Source organism: Palaemon carinicauda, chromosome 26 (assembly GCF_036898095.1).
Source record: "Palaemon carinicauda isolate YSFRI2023 chromosome 26, ASM3689809v2, whole genome shotgun sequence".
Taxonomy (NCBI): Eukaryota; Metazoa; Arthropoda; class Malacostraca; order Decapoda; family Palaemonidae; genus Palaemon; species Palaemon carinicauda.
In genome coordinates, this window is record NC_090750.1 from 48,104,835 (window position 1) to 48,117,334 (window position 12,500).

General features: G+C 38.0%; 1 protein-coding gene across 1 annotated transcript in view; it reads right to left on the reverse strand.

The window, feature by feature from the left end:
- Positions 1–8,692: 8,692 nt before the first annotated feature.
- The window catches only part of LOC137619903 (uncharacterized protein PF3D7_1120000-like), a 3,861-nt gene continuing 53 nt past the window's right edge, over positions 8,693–12,500 (reverse strand). The window contains exons 1-3 of the mRNA XM_068350189.1: positions 11,172–12,500; positions 10,144–10,469; positions 8,693–9,174 (exon numbers count right to left, since the gene is read on the reverse strand). The exon at positions 11,172–12,500 is cut by the window's right edge and continues 53 nt beyond it. Coding sequence (XP_068206290.1) covers positions 8,693–9,174; positions 10,144–10,469; positions 11,172–12,500 — 2,137 coding nt within the window. The remainder of the gene's footprint in view (positions 9,175–10,143; positions 10,470–11,171) is intronic.

Sequence of the window (12,500 nt, forward strand, 5' to 3'; positions counted from 1 at the left end):
CTGACAAAGAAACAGTACAAGTGAATCTTTATCAAGGAACAATCATACTAGAACAAGTCAGACTTCTTCCATCTGCTGAGTCCATCTTGTAGAATACCCCTTGGGTATCTAAAATAGACTGGGAACAGACGCCATCTTGTTTTTTCCCTGCTGCCATTTTCTTCTTCGTCTTCTTCTCTTGGAATTTTTCATTTTTTTTTGTTTTTTGTTTTTATATTTTTTGGGGATTTTTTTTTTAGTTTCTATAGATTGGGAACAGCTGCCATCTTGTTTTTTCTACTGCCATATTCTTTTTTTTTTTTGGATTTTTTAGTTTTTATAATTTTTTTTTCTTTTTTTTTTCTGCTTTGTCTGCATCTTTTCCCACTTTTATGTGGGGTCGATGTTTCTGGCCAGCTTTTTCCATCTGCCTCTGTCCCACACTTCATCACCGGTTAATCACTTTGTTCGAAGGTCATCCTTGATACAGTCCATTCACCTTCGCTTTGGTCTCCTTATTCTCCTTCCCTCTACATCCATTCCCATTTTTTTTTCATTTTTTCCCCTTTTTTCTATTTTATATTTACCTTCATGGAATATTGTTCATAGAGCACAGCATAATAGAAGAAATCAGACTTGTTTGTTCTACATTTGTTCACCTGACAAAGAAACAATACAGGTGAATCTTTATCAAGGAACAAAGCATACTAGAACAAGTCAGACTTCTTCCATCTGCTGAGTCCATCTTGTAGAATACCCCTTGGGTATCTAAAATAGACTGGGAACAGACGCCATCATGTTTTTTCCCTGCTGCCATTTTCTTCTTCGTCTTCTTCTCTTGGAATTTTTCATTTTTGTTTTTGTTTTTTGTTTTCATATTTTTGGGGGATGTTTTTTTTTAGTTTCTATAGATTGGGAACAGCTGCCATCTTGTTTTTCCTACTGCCATATTCTTTTTTTTTTTTGGATTTTTTAGTTTTTATAATTTTTATTTCTTTTTTTTCTGCTTTGTCTGCATCTTTTCCCACTTTTATGTGGGGTCGATGTTTCTGGCCAGCTTTTTCCATCTGCCTCTGTCCCACACTTCATCACCGGTTAATCCCTTTGTTCGAAGGTCATCCTTGATACAGTCCATTTACCTTCGCTTTGGTCTCCTTCTTCTCCTTCCCTCTACCTCCATTTCCATTTTTTTTCCTTTTTTTCCCTTTTTTCTATTTCATATTTACCTTCATGGAATATTGTTCATAGAGCACAGCATAATAGAAGAAGTCAGACTTGTTTGTTCTACATATGTTCATCTGACAAAGAAACAGTATAGGTGAATCTTTATCAAGGAACAAAGCATACCAGAACAAGTCAGACTTCTTCCATCTGCTGAGTCCATCTTGCAGAATATCCTTTAGGTATCTAGAATAGATTGGGAACCGCCGCCATCCTGTTTTTTCCCTGCTGCCATCTTCTTCTTCTTCTTCTTCTTCTTCTTCCATGTACCTTCAGGGAATCTTGTTCATAGAGCACAGCATAATAAAAGAAGTCAGACTTGTTTGTTCTACATTTGTTCACCTGATAAAGAAACAGTACAAGTGAATCTTTATCAAGGAACAAAGCATACCAGAACAAGTCAGACTTCTTCCATCTGCTGAGTCCATCTTGCAGAATATCCTTTAGTTATCTAGAATAGATTGGGAACAGCTGCCATTCTGTTTTTTCCCTGCTGCCATCTTTTTCTCCTTCTTCTTCTTCTTCTTCTTCTACTATGTACCTTCAAGGAATCTTGTTCATAGAGCAAAGCATAATAAAAGAAGTCAGACTTGTTTGTTCTAAATTTGTTCACCTGATAAAAAAACAGTACAAGTGAATCTTTATCAAGGAACAAAAAATACTAGAACAAGTCAGACTTCTTCCATCTGCTGAGTCCATCTTGCAGAATATCCTTTAGGTATCTAGAATAGATTGGGAACAGCTGCCATTCTGTTTTTTCCCTGCTGCCATCTTTTTCTTCTTCTTCTTCTTCTTCTTCTTCTTCTTCTTCTTCTTCTATGTATCTTCAGGGAATCTTGTTCATAGAGCACAGCTTAATAAAAGAAGTCAGACTTTTTTGTTCTGCATTTGTTCACCTGATAAAGAAACAGTACAGGTGAATCTTTATCAAGGAACAAAGCATACTAGAACAAGTCAGACTTTTTCCATCTGCTGAGTCCATCTTGTAGAATATCCTTTAGGTATCTAGAATAGACTGGGAACAGACGCCATCTTGTTTTTTCCCTGCTGCTATCTTCTTCTTCTTCTTCTTCTTCTTCTTCTTCTTCTTATTCTTCTATGTACCTTCAGGGAATCTTGTTCATAGAGCACAGCATAATAAAAGAAGTCAGACTTGTTTGTTCTACATTTGTTCACCTGATAAAGAAACAGTACAAGTGAATCTTTATCAAGGAACAAAGCATACTCGAACAAGTCAGACTTCTTCCATCTGCTGAGTCCATCTTGCAGAATATCCTTTAGGTATCTAGAATAGATTGAAAACAGCTGCCATCCTGGTTTTTCCCTGCTGCCATTTTCTTTTTCTTCTTTTTCTTCTTCTTCTTCCTCTTCTTCTTCTTCTTCCATGTACCTTCAGGGAATCTTGTTCATAGAGCACAGCATAATAAAAGAAGTCAGACTTGTTTGTTCTACATTTGTTCACCTGATAAAGAAACAGTACAGGTGAATCTTTATCAAGGAACAAAGCATACTAGAACAAGTCAGACTTCTTCCATCTGCTGAGTCCATCTTGCAGAATATCCTTTAGGTATCTAGAATAGATTGAAAACAGCCGCCATCCTGGTTTTTCCCTGCTGCCATTTTCTTTTTCTTCTTTTTCTTCTTCTACTATGTACCTTCTGGGAATCTTGTTCATAGAGCACAGCATAATAAAAGAAGTCAGACTTGTTTGTTCTACATTTGTTCACCTGATAAAGAAACAGTACAAGTGAATCTTTATCAAGGAACAAAGCATACTAGAACAAGTCAGACTTCTTCCATCTGCTGAGTCCATCTTGCAGAATATCCTTTAGGTATCTAGAATAGATTGGGAACAGCTGCCATTCTGTTTTTTCCCTGCTGCCATCTTTTTCTTCTTCTTCTTCTTCTTCTTCTTCTTCTTCTTCTTCTTCTATGTATCTTCAGGGAATCTTGTTCATAGAGCACAGCTTAATAAAAGAAGTCAGACTTTTTTGTTCTGCATTTGTTCACCTGATAAAGAAACAGTACAGGTGAATCTTTATCAAGGAACAAAGCATACTAGAACAAGTCAGACTTTTTCCATCTGCTGAGTCCATCTTGTAGAATATCCTTTAGGTATCTAGAATAGACTGGGAACAGACGCCATCTTGTTTTTTCCCTGCTGCTATCTTCTTCTTCTTCTTCTTCTTCTTCTTCTTCTTCTTCTTATTCTTCTATGTACCTTCAGGGAATCTTGTTCATAGAGCACAGCATAATAAAAGAAGTCAGACTTGTTTGTTCTACATTTGTTCACCTGATAAAGAAACAGTACAAGTGAATCTTTATCAAGGAACAAAGCATACTCGAACAAGTCAGACTTCTTCCATCTGCTGAGTCCATCTTGCAGAATATCCTTTAGGTATCTAGAATAGATTGAAAACAGCTGCCATCCTGGTTTTTCCCTGCTGCCATTTTCTTTTTCTTCTTTTTCTTCTTCTTCTTCCTCTTCTTCTTCTTCTTCCATGTACCTTCAGGGAATCTTGTTCATAGAGCACAGCATAATAAAAGAAGTCAGACTTGTTTGTTCTACATTTGTTCACCTGATAAAGAAACAGTACAGGTGAATCTTTATCAAGGAACAAAGCATACTAGAACAAGTCAGACTTCTTCCATCTGCTGAGTCCATCTTGCAGAATATCCTTTAGGTATCTAGAATAGATTGAAAACAGCCGCCATCCTGGTTTTTCCCTGCTGCCATTTTCTTTTTCTTCTTTTTCTTCTTCTACTATGTACCTTCTGGGAATCTTGTTCATAGAGCACAGCATAATAAAAGAAGTCAGACTTGTTTGTTCTACATTTGTTCACCTGATAAAGAAACAGTACAAGTGAATCTTTATCAAGGAACAAAGCATACTAGAACAAGTCAGACTTCTTCCATCTGCTGAGTCCATCTTGCAGAATATCCTTTAGGTATCTAGAATAGATTGGGAACAGCCGCCATCCTGTTTTTTCCCTGCTGCCATCTTTTTTTCTTTTTCTTCTTCTTCTTCTTCTACTATGTACCTTCTGGGAATCTTGTTCATAGAGCACAGCATAATAAAAGAAGTCAGACTTGTTTGTTCTACATTTGTTCACCTGATAAAGAAACAATACAGGTGAATCTTTATCAAGGAACAAAGCATACTAGAACAAGTCAGACTTCTTCCATCTGCTGAGTCCATCTTGTAGAATATCCTTTAGGTATTTAGAACAGATTGGGAACAGCCGCCATCCTGTTTTTTCCCTGCTGCCATTTTCTTCTTCTTCTTCTTCTTCTTCTTTTTCTTCTTCTTCTTCTTCTTCTTCCATGTACCTTCAGGGAATCTTGTTCATAGAGCACAGCATAATAAAAGAAGTCAGACTTGTTTGTTCTACATTTGTTCACCTGATAAAGAAGCAGTACAAGTGAATCTTTATCAAGGAACAAAGCATACTAGAGCTAATCAGACTTCTTCCATCTGCTGAGTCCATCTTGCAGAATATCCTTTAGGTATCTAGAATAGATTGGGGTCAGCTGCCATCCTTTTTTTTCCCTGCTGCCATCTTCTTCTTCTTCTTCTTCTTCTTCTTCTTCTTCTTCATCTTCTTCTTCTTCTTCTTCTTCTATGTACCTTCAGGGAATCTTGTTCATAGAGCACAGCATAAAAAAAGAAGTCAGACTTGTTTGTTCTACATTTGTTCACCTGATAAAGAAACAGTACAGGTGAATCTTTATTAAGGAACAAAGCATACTAGAATAAGTCAGACTTCTTCCATCTGCTGAGTCCATCTTGCAGAATATCCTTTAGGTATCTAGAATAGATCGGGAACAGCCGCCATCCTGTTTTTTCCCTGCTGCATCTTCTTCTTCTTCTTCTTCTTCTTCTTCTTTTTCTTCTTCTTCTTCTTCTTCTTCTTCTTCTTCTTCTTCTATGTACCTTCAGGGAATATTGTTCATAGAGCACAGCATAATAAAAGAAGTCAGACTTGTTTGTTCTACATTTGTTCACCTGATAAAGAAACAGTACAAGTGAATCTTTGTCAATGAACAAAGCATACTAGAACAAGTCAGACTTCTTCCATCTGCTGAGTCCATCTTGTAGAATATCCTATAGGTATCTAGAATAGATCGGGAACAGCCGCCATCCTGTTTTTTCCCTGCTGCCATCGTCTTCTTCTTCTTCTTCTTCTTCTTCTTCTTCTTCTATGTACCTTCAAGGAATCTTGTTCATAGAGCACAGCATAATAAAAGAAGTCAGACTTGTTTGTTCTACATTTGTTCACCTGATAAAGAAACAGTACAAGTGAATCTTTATCAAGGAACAAAGCATACTAGAACAAGTCAGACTTCTTCCATCTGCTGAGTCCATCTTGTAGAATATCCTATAGGTATCTAGAATAGATCGGGAACAGCCGCCATCCTGTTTTTTCCCTGCTGCCATCTTCTTCTTCTTCTTCTTCTTCTTCTTCTTCTTCTTCTATGTACCTTCAGGGAATCTTGTTCATAGAGCACAGCATAATAAAAGAAGTCAGACTTGTTTGTTCTATATTTGTTCACCTGATAAAGAAACAGTACAAGTGAATCTTTATCAAGGAACAAAGCATACTAGAACAAGTCAGACTTCTTCCATCTGCTGAGTCCATCTTGTAGAATATCCTATAGGTATCTAGAATAGATCGGGAACAGCCGCCATCCTGTTTTTTCCCTGCTGCCATCGTCTTCTTCTTCTTCTATGTACTTTCAAGGAATCTTGTTCATAGAGCACAGCATAATAAAAGAAGTCAGACTTGTTTGTTCTACATTTGTTCACCTGATAAAGAAACAGTACAAGTGAATCTTTATCAAGGAACAAAGCATACTAGAACAAGTCAGACTTCTTCCATCTGCTGAGTCCATCTTGCAGAATATCCTTTAGGTATCTAGAATACATTGGGAACAGCCGCCATCCTTTTTTTTCCCTGCTGCCATCTTCTTCTTCTTCTTCTTCTTCTTCTTTTTCTTCTTCTATGTACCTTCAGGGAATCTTGTTTATAGAGCACAGCATAAAAAAAGAAGTCAGACTTGTTTGTTCTACATTTGTTCACCTGATAAAGAAACAGTACAGGTGAATCTTTATCGAGGAACAAAGCATACAAGAATCAGTCATACTTCTTCCATCTGCTGAGTCCATCTTGCAGATTATCCTTTAGGTATCTAGAATAGATTGGGAACAGCCGCCATCCTGTTTTTTCCCTGCTGCATCTTTTTCTTCTTCTTCTTCTTCTTCTTCTTCTTCTTCTTCTTCTTCTTCTTCTTCTTCTATGTACCTTCAGGGAATATTGTTCATAGAGCACAGCATAATAAAAGAAGTCAGACTTGTTTGTTCTACATTTGTTCACCTGATAAAGAAACAGTACAAGTGAATCTTTATCAAGGAACAAAGCATACTCGAACAAGTCAGACTTCTTCCATCTGCTGAGTCCATCTTGCAGAATATCCTTTAGGTATCTAGAATAGATTGGGAACAGCCGCCATCCTGTTTTTTCCCTGCTGCCATCTTCTTCTTCTTCTTCTTCTTCTTCTTCTTCTTCTTCTTCTTCTTCTTCTTCTTCTTCTTCTTCTTCTTCTTCTTCTTCTTCTTCTTCTTTTTCTTCTCTGTACCTTCAGGGAATCTTGTTCATAGAGCACAGCATAAAAAAAGAAGTCAGACTTGTTTGTTCTACATTTGTTCACCTGATAAAGAAACAGTACAGGTGAATCTTTATCAAGGAACAAAGCATACTAGAATAAGTCAGACTTCTTCCATCTGCTGAGTCCATCTTGCAGAATATCCTTTAGGTATCTAGAATAGATTGGGAACAGCCGCCATTCTGTTTTTTCCCTGCTGCATCTTCCTCTTCTTCTTCTTCTTCTTCTTCTTCTTCTTCTTCTTCTTCTTCTTTTTCTTCTATGTACCTTCAGGGAATATTGTTCATAGAGCACAGCATAATAAAAGAAGTCAGCCTTGTTTGTTCTACATTTGTTCACCTGATAAAGAAACAGTACAAGTGAATCTTTATCAAGGAACAAAGCATACTAGAACAAGTCAGACTTCTTCCATCTGCTGAGTCCATCTTGCAGAATATCCTTTAGGTATCTAGAATAGATTGGGAACAGCCGCCATCCTGTTTTTTCCCTGCTGCCATCTTCTTCTTCTTCTTCTTCTTCTTCTTTTTCTTCTTCTTCTTCTTCTTCTTCCATGTACCTTCAGGGAATCTTGTTTATAGAGCACAGCATAAAAAAAGAAGTCAGACTTGTTTGTTCTACATTTGTTCACCTGATAAAGAAACAGTACAGGTGAATCTTTATCAAGGAACAAAGCATACAAGAATCAGTCATACTTCCATCTGCTGAGTCCATCTTGCAGAATATCCTTTAGGTATCCAGAATAGATTGGGAACAGCCGCCATCCTGTTTTTTCCCTGCTGCATCTTTTTCTTCTTCTTCTTCTTCTTCTTCTTCTTCTTCTTCTTCTTCTTCTTCTTCTTCTATGTACCTTCAGGGAATATTGTTCATAGAGCACAGCATAATAAAAGAAGTCAGACTTGTTTGTTCTACATTTGTTCACCTGATAAAGAAACAGTACAAGTGAATCTTTATCAAGGAACAAAGCATACTCGAACAAGTCAGACTTCTTCCATCTGCTGAGTCCATCTTGCAGAATATCCTTTAGGTATCTAGAATAGATTGGGAACAGCCGCCATCCTGTTTTTTCCCTGCTGCCATCTTCTTCTTCTTCTTCTTCTTCTTCTTCTTTTTCTTCTCTGTACCTTCAGGGAATCTTGTTCATAGAGCACAGCATAAAAAAAGAAGTCAGACTTGTTTGTTCTACATTTGTTCACCTGATAAAGAAACAGTACAGGTGAATCTTTATCAAGGAACAAAGCATACTAGAATAAGTCAGACTTCTTCCATCTGCTGAGTCCATCTTGCAGAATATCCTTTAGGTATCTAGAATAGATTGGGAACAGCCGCCATTCTGTTTTTTCCCTGCTGCATCTTCCTCTTCTTCTTCTTCTTCTTCTTCTTCTTCTTCTTCTCCTTCTTCTTTTTCTTCTTTTATGTACCTTCAGGGAATATTGTTCATAGAGCACAGCATAATAAAAGAAGTCAGCCTTGTTTGTTCTACATTTGTTCACCTGATAAAGAAACAGTACAAGTGAATCTTTATCAAGGAACAAAGCATACTGGAACAAGTCAGACTTCTTCCATCTGCTGAGTCTATCTTGCAGAATATCCTTTAAGTATCTAGAATATATTGGGAACAGCCGCCATCCTGTTTTTTCCCTGCTGCCATCTTCTTCTTCTTCTTCTTCTTCTTCTTCTTCTTCTTCTTCTCTTGGAATTTTTTATTTTTTTTTATGTTTTTTGTTTATATATTTTTTGGGGATTTTTTTAGTATATATTTCTTTTGGATTTTTGGTTTAAAATTTTTTTTAATATTTTCTTTTTTTTCCAAGTTTTTCCATTCACTTCTTAGTCGTCGCTATTGACTTCCTCTTTCAACTGATTCATCAAATCCGCCAATTCCATAACTACCTTATGAGTATCACCAATCTGTCCAGTCTTTGCCAAAAGTCTCTGCTTTAGACTTTTTATTTCCTTCTTCAGCCTATGCACTTCACTTTCTGTCTCTTTTCTTATTCTTCTTTCCTCTATTAGCTCTTTATCAAGCCTTCTGCTCTCTTCCTCTCTCCTTAGAAGTTCTCTCTTTTGAAGTTTCACTATATCATCAATTTCCCTCCTAAGATGCTTTTTCTCGCCCTGAGGTTTTCCTTCAAGATCACCTTTTTGTTTTGCTCCAATTACATTTACCCTCCTAATTTCTGCATAATCATCACCTTTAGTAGCAGAATCTCCATCTGTTCTTAGGCTATTTGCTTCCTGGTATTCTTTAAGTTCCTTTTCAATGTTGTCACTTTTCCAGACGTTTTCATTTTGTTCTGATAATTCCTTTTCTATTATTTGTGTTATCCTTGCCAAAGACATGTTCTTGGCATTCCTATTAAGATTTTCTCTAAAGTCTTGAGATTTTCCACGAAGTTGGCCTTCTTCCTTTATGTTTTTTCGTATATTTTCAAAATATTCGATACGCCTCTTCACGATGCCTTCTTCTATTTCCTCCAAGTTAACCTTGTGTTTCTTTGCTGTTTTCTCCTCTTTCAAAGCCTCTTGCCTTACTTCAACAGGAACATACACTTTGTCTAGTTTTTCGTGGGAGATTTCATCCTGTGCAATTTTTCTAATCCTTCTTAAGGCCACTTCTTTTGCTTCCCTCCTAAGATGCTTTCTCTCGTCCTGAGGTTTTCCTTCAAGATCACCTTTTTGTTTCGCTCCCATTACATTTACCCTCCTAATTTCTGCATAATCCTTTTCTATTATTTGTGTTATCCTTGCCAAAGACATGTTCTTGGCATTCCTATTAAGATTTTCTCTAAAGTCTTGAGATTTTCCACGAAGTTGGCCTTCTTCCTTTATGTTTTTTCGTATATTTTCAAAATATTCGATACGCCTCTTCACGATGCCTTCTTCTATTTCCTCCAAGTTAACCTTGTGTTTCTTTGCTGTTTTCTCCTCTTTCAAAGCCTCTTGCCTTACTTCAACAGGAACATACACTTTGTCTAGTTTTTCGTGGGAGATTTCATCCTGTGCAATTTTTCTAATCCTTCTTAAGGCCACTTCTTTTGCTTCCCTCCTAAGATGCTTTCTCTCGTCCTGAGGTTTTCCTTCAAGATCACCTTTTTGTTTCGCTCCCATTACATTTACCCTCCTAATTTTTGCATAATCCTTTTCTATTATTTGTGTTATCCTTGCCAAAGACATGTTCTTGGCATTCCTATTAAGATTTTCTCCAAAGTCTTGAGATTTTCCACGAAGTTGGCCTTCTTCCTTTATGTTTTTTCGTATATTTTCAAAATATTCGATACGCCTCTTCACGATGCCTTCTTCTATTTCCTCCAAGTTAACCTTGTGTTTCTTTGCTGTTTTCTCCTCTTTCAAAGCCTCTTGCCTTACTTCAACAGGAACATACACTTTGTCTAATTTTTCGTGGAAGATTTCATCCTGTGCAATTTTTCTAATCCTTCTTAAGGCCACTTCTTTTGCTTCCCTCCTAAGATGCTTTCTCTCGTCCTGAGGTTTTCCTTCAAGATCACCTTTTTGTTTCGCTCCCATTACATTTACCCTCCTAATTTCTGCATAATCCTTTTCTATTATTTGTGTTATCCTTGCCAAAGACATGTTCTTGGCATTCCTATTAAGATTTTCTCTAAAGTCTTGAGATTTTCCACGAAGTTGGCCTTCTTCCTTTATGTTTTTTCGTATATTTTCAAAATATTCGATACGCCTCTTCACGATGCCTTCTTCTATTTCCTCCAAGTTAACCTTGTGTTTCTTTGCTGTTTTCTCCTCTTTCAAAGCCTCTTGCCTTACTTCAACAGGAACATACACTTTGTCTAGTTTTTCGTGGGAGATTTCATCCTGTGCAATTTTTCTAATCCTTCTTAAGGCCACTTCTTTTGCTTCCCTCCTAAGATGCTTTCTCTCGTCCTGAGGTTTTCCTTCAAGATCACCTTTTTGTTTCGCTCCCATTACATTTACCCTCCTAATTTCTGCATAATCCTTTTCTATTATTTGTGTTATCCTTGCCAAAGACATGTTCTTGGCATTCCTATTAAGATTTTCTCTAAAGTCTTGAGATTTTCCACGAAGTTGGCCTTCTTCCTTTATGTTTTTTCGTATATTTTCAAAATATTCGATACGCCTCTTCACGATGCCTTCTTCTATTTCCTCCAAGTTAACCTTGTGTTTCTTTGCTGTTTTCTCCTCTTTCAAAGCCTCTTGCCTTACTTCAACAGGAACATACACTTTGTCTAGTTTTTCGTGGGAGATTTCATCCTGTGCAATTTTTCTAATCCTTCTTAAGGCCACTTCTTTTGCTTCCCTCCTAAGATGCTTTCTCTCGTCCTGAGGTTTTCCTTCAAGATCAGCTTTTTGTTTATCTTCGAAACCCTCTGTGCTGAGCTTATCTTCTTCTCTCTGTAGTTGAGACTCCCTTAGTCTACTCACTTCCTTCCTCAGAGAATCGTTTTCTTCCTGGACTTCCTGAAATTTCCTCTCCCTGGATAGTGTCTTGGTCCTCAGTTCATCATTCTTGCGTTTGTCTTGGTCAGCTTTCTGCCTGAAAGACGCCAGCTCTTGGTCCCTCTGAAGAAGGTCGTCATCTAGATTTGACATTTGGTCATTTATCTCCCCGAGCTTTTGTTTGTAAGCAGAAACCTCCTTTACGAGGTCATTTTGCTGGCAATCCTTTCTTCCCTCCTCTTCATCATCATTGCTATTTGAGGTGGAATTTTCCAGTGACGATATTTCTTTCTGATCTGCCACCCACTCTTCCATTTCGCTGATGGAGCAATTGTCTAATTCCTTGTTTAACCCGACGAGCAGAGTGTCCATGGAGCAACCGCTTTCGTTTCCATAGCAACCTGCAAACCAGTCCAGAAGTTTCTTGAAGGGGGATCTCACCGTAAGCACCCCATTAGAAACTAAAAACCCGATGGTGAGAGCCATGCTTAGGGCATCTGTCTGTGGGGTGCCTCCCTCCCCCGCAAGGATCTTAGACGCGAAACACTTACAGTATTTGGTGTTCGTACCCGAACTCTGGCTGGCCTGAACTATGGGTCTTTGGAAAGGGTTGGCACCGATCTTCCTCATGAAATCAAAGTCCATCACACTTACCTTTGGAGCTTGTCCTCCAGTAGCTAAATCGATCATAACGTTTTCCGGGTGGACGTAATTGTAGCAGTAACCTTCGGCGTGGAAATCCTGCAGAATTCCAACCAGTGCTATCAATACACGAAGTACCTGCTCCTTGGTCGGTCGCACGATCCTTGCCCAGTCCCACAGGGTCATTTGTTGACGTGACACGATGATCACCTCCCATTCCTTCACGAGTCCCATGACTTTTGGAACCGCAAGATGCTGGAATCGAAGGAGATTCTCAACCTCGACGTCTAGGCATATCCTATTCTCTTTGAGGCAGAAATCCGAATATTTGCCTACAAGTTCATAGACATCTCCGAATTCACCCCGTTTTATTACCCTGCCTACGAAGGGCAACAAGTCCCCGAGTGAATAAATCCTAAGCTTTGTCTTAGGGCAGATTTCAACGGGCTTGATCGATTTGTCGATCATCCTTTTTCCGAGATGTTTCATTTTCAATAGTCCTTCTACTGACTTCTCTTCAGTAGATTTATCATAACACATAAAGCTGCCTGATTCCTTT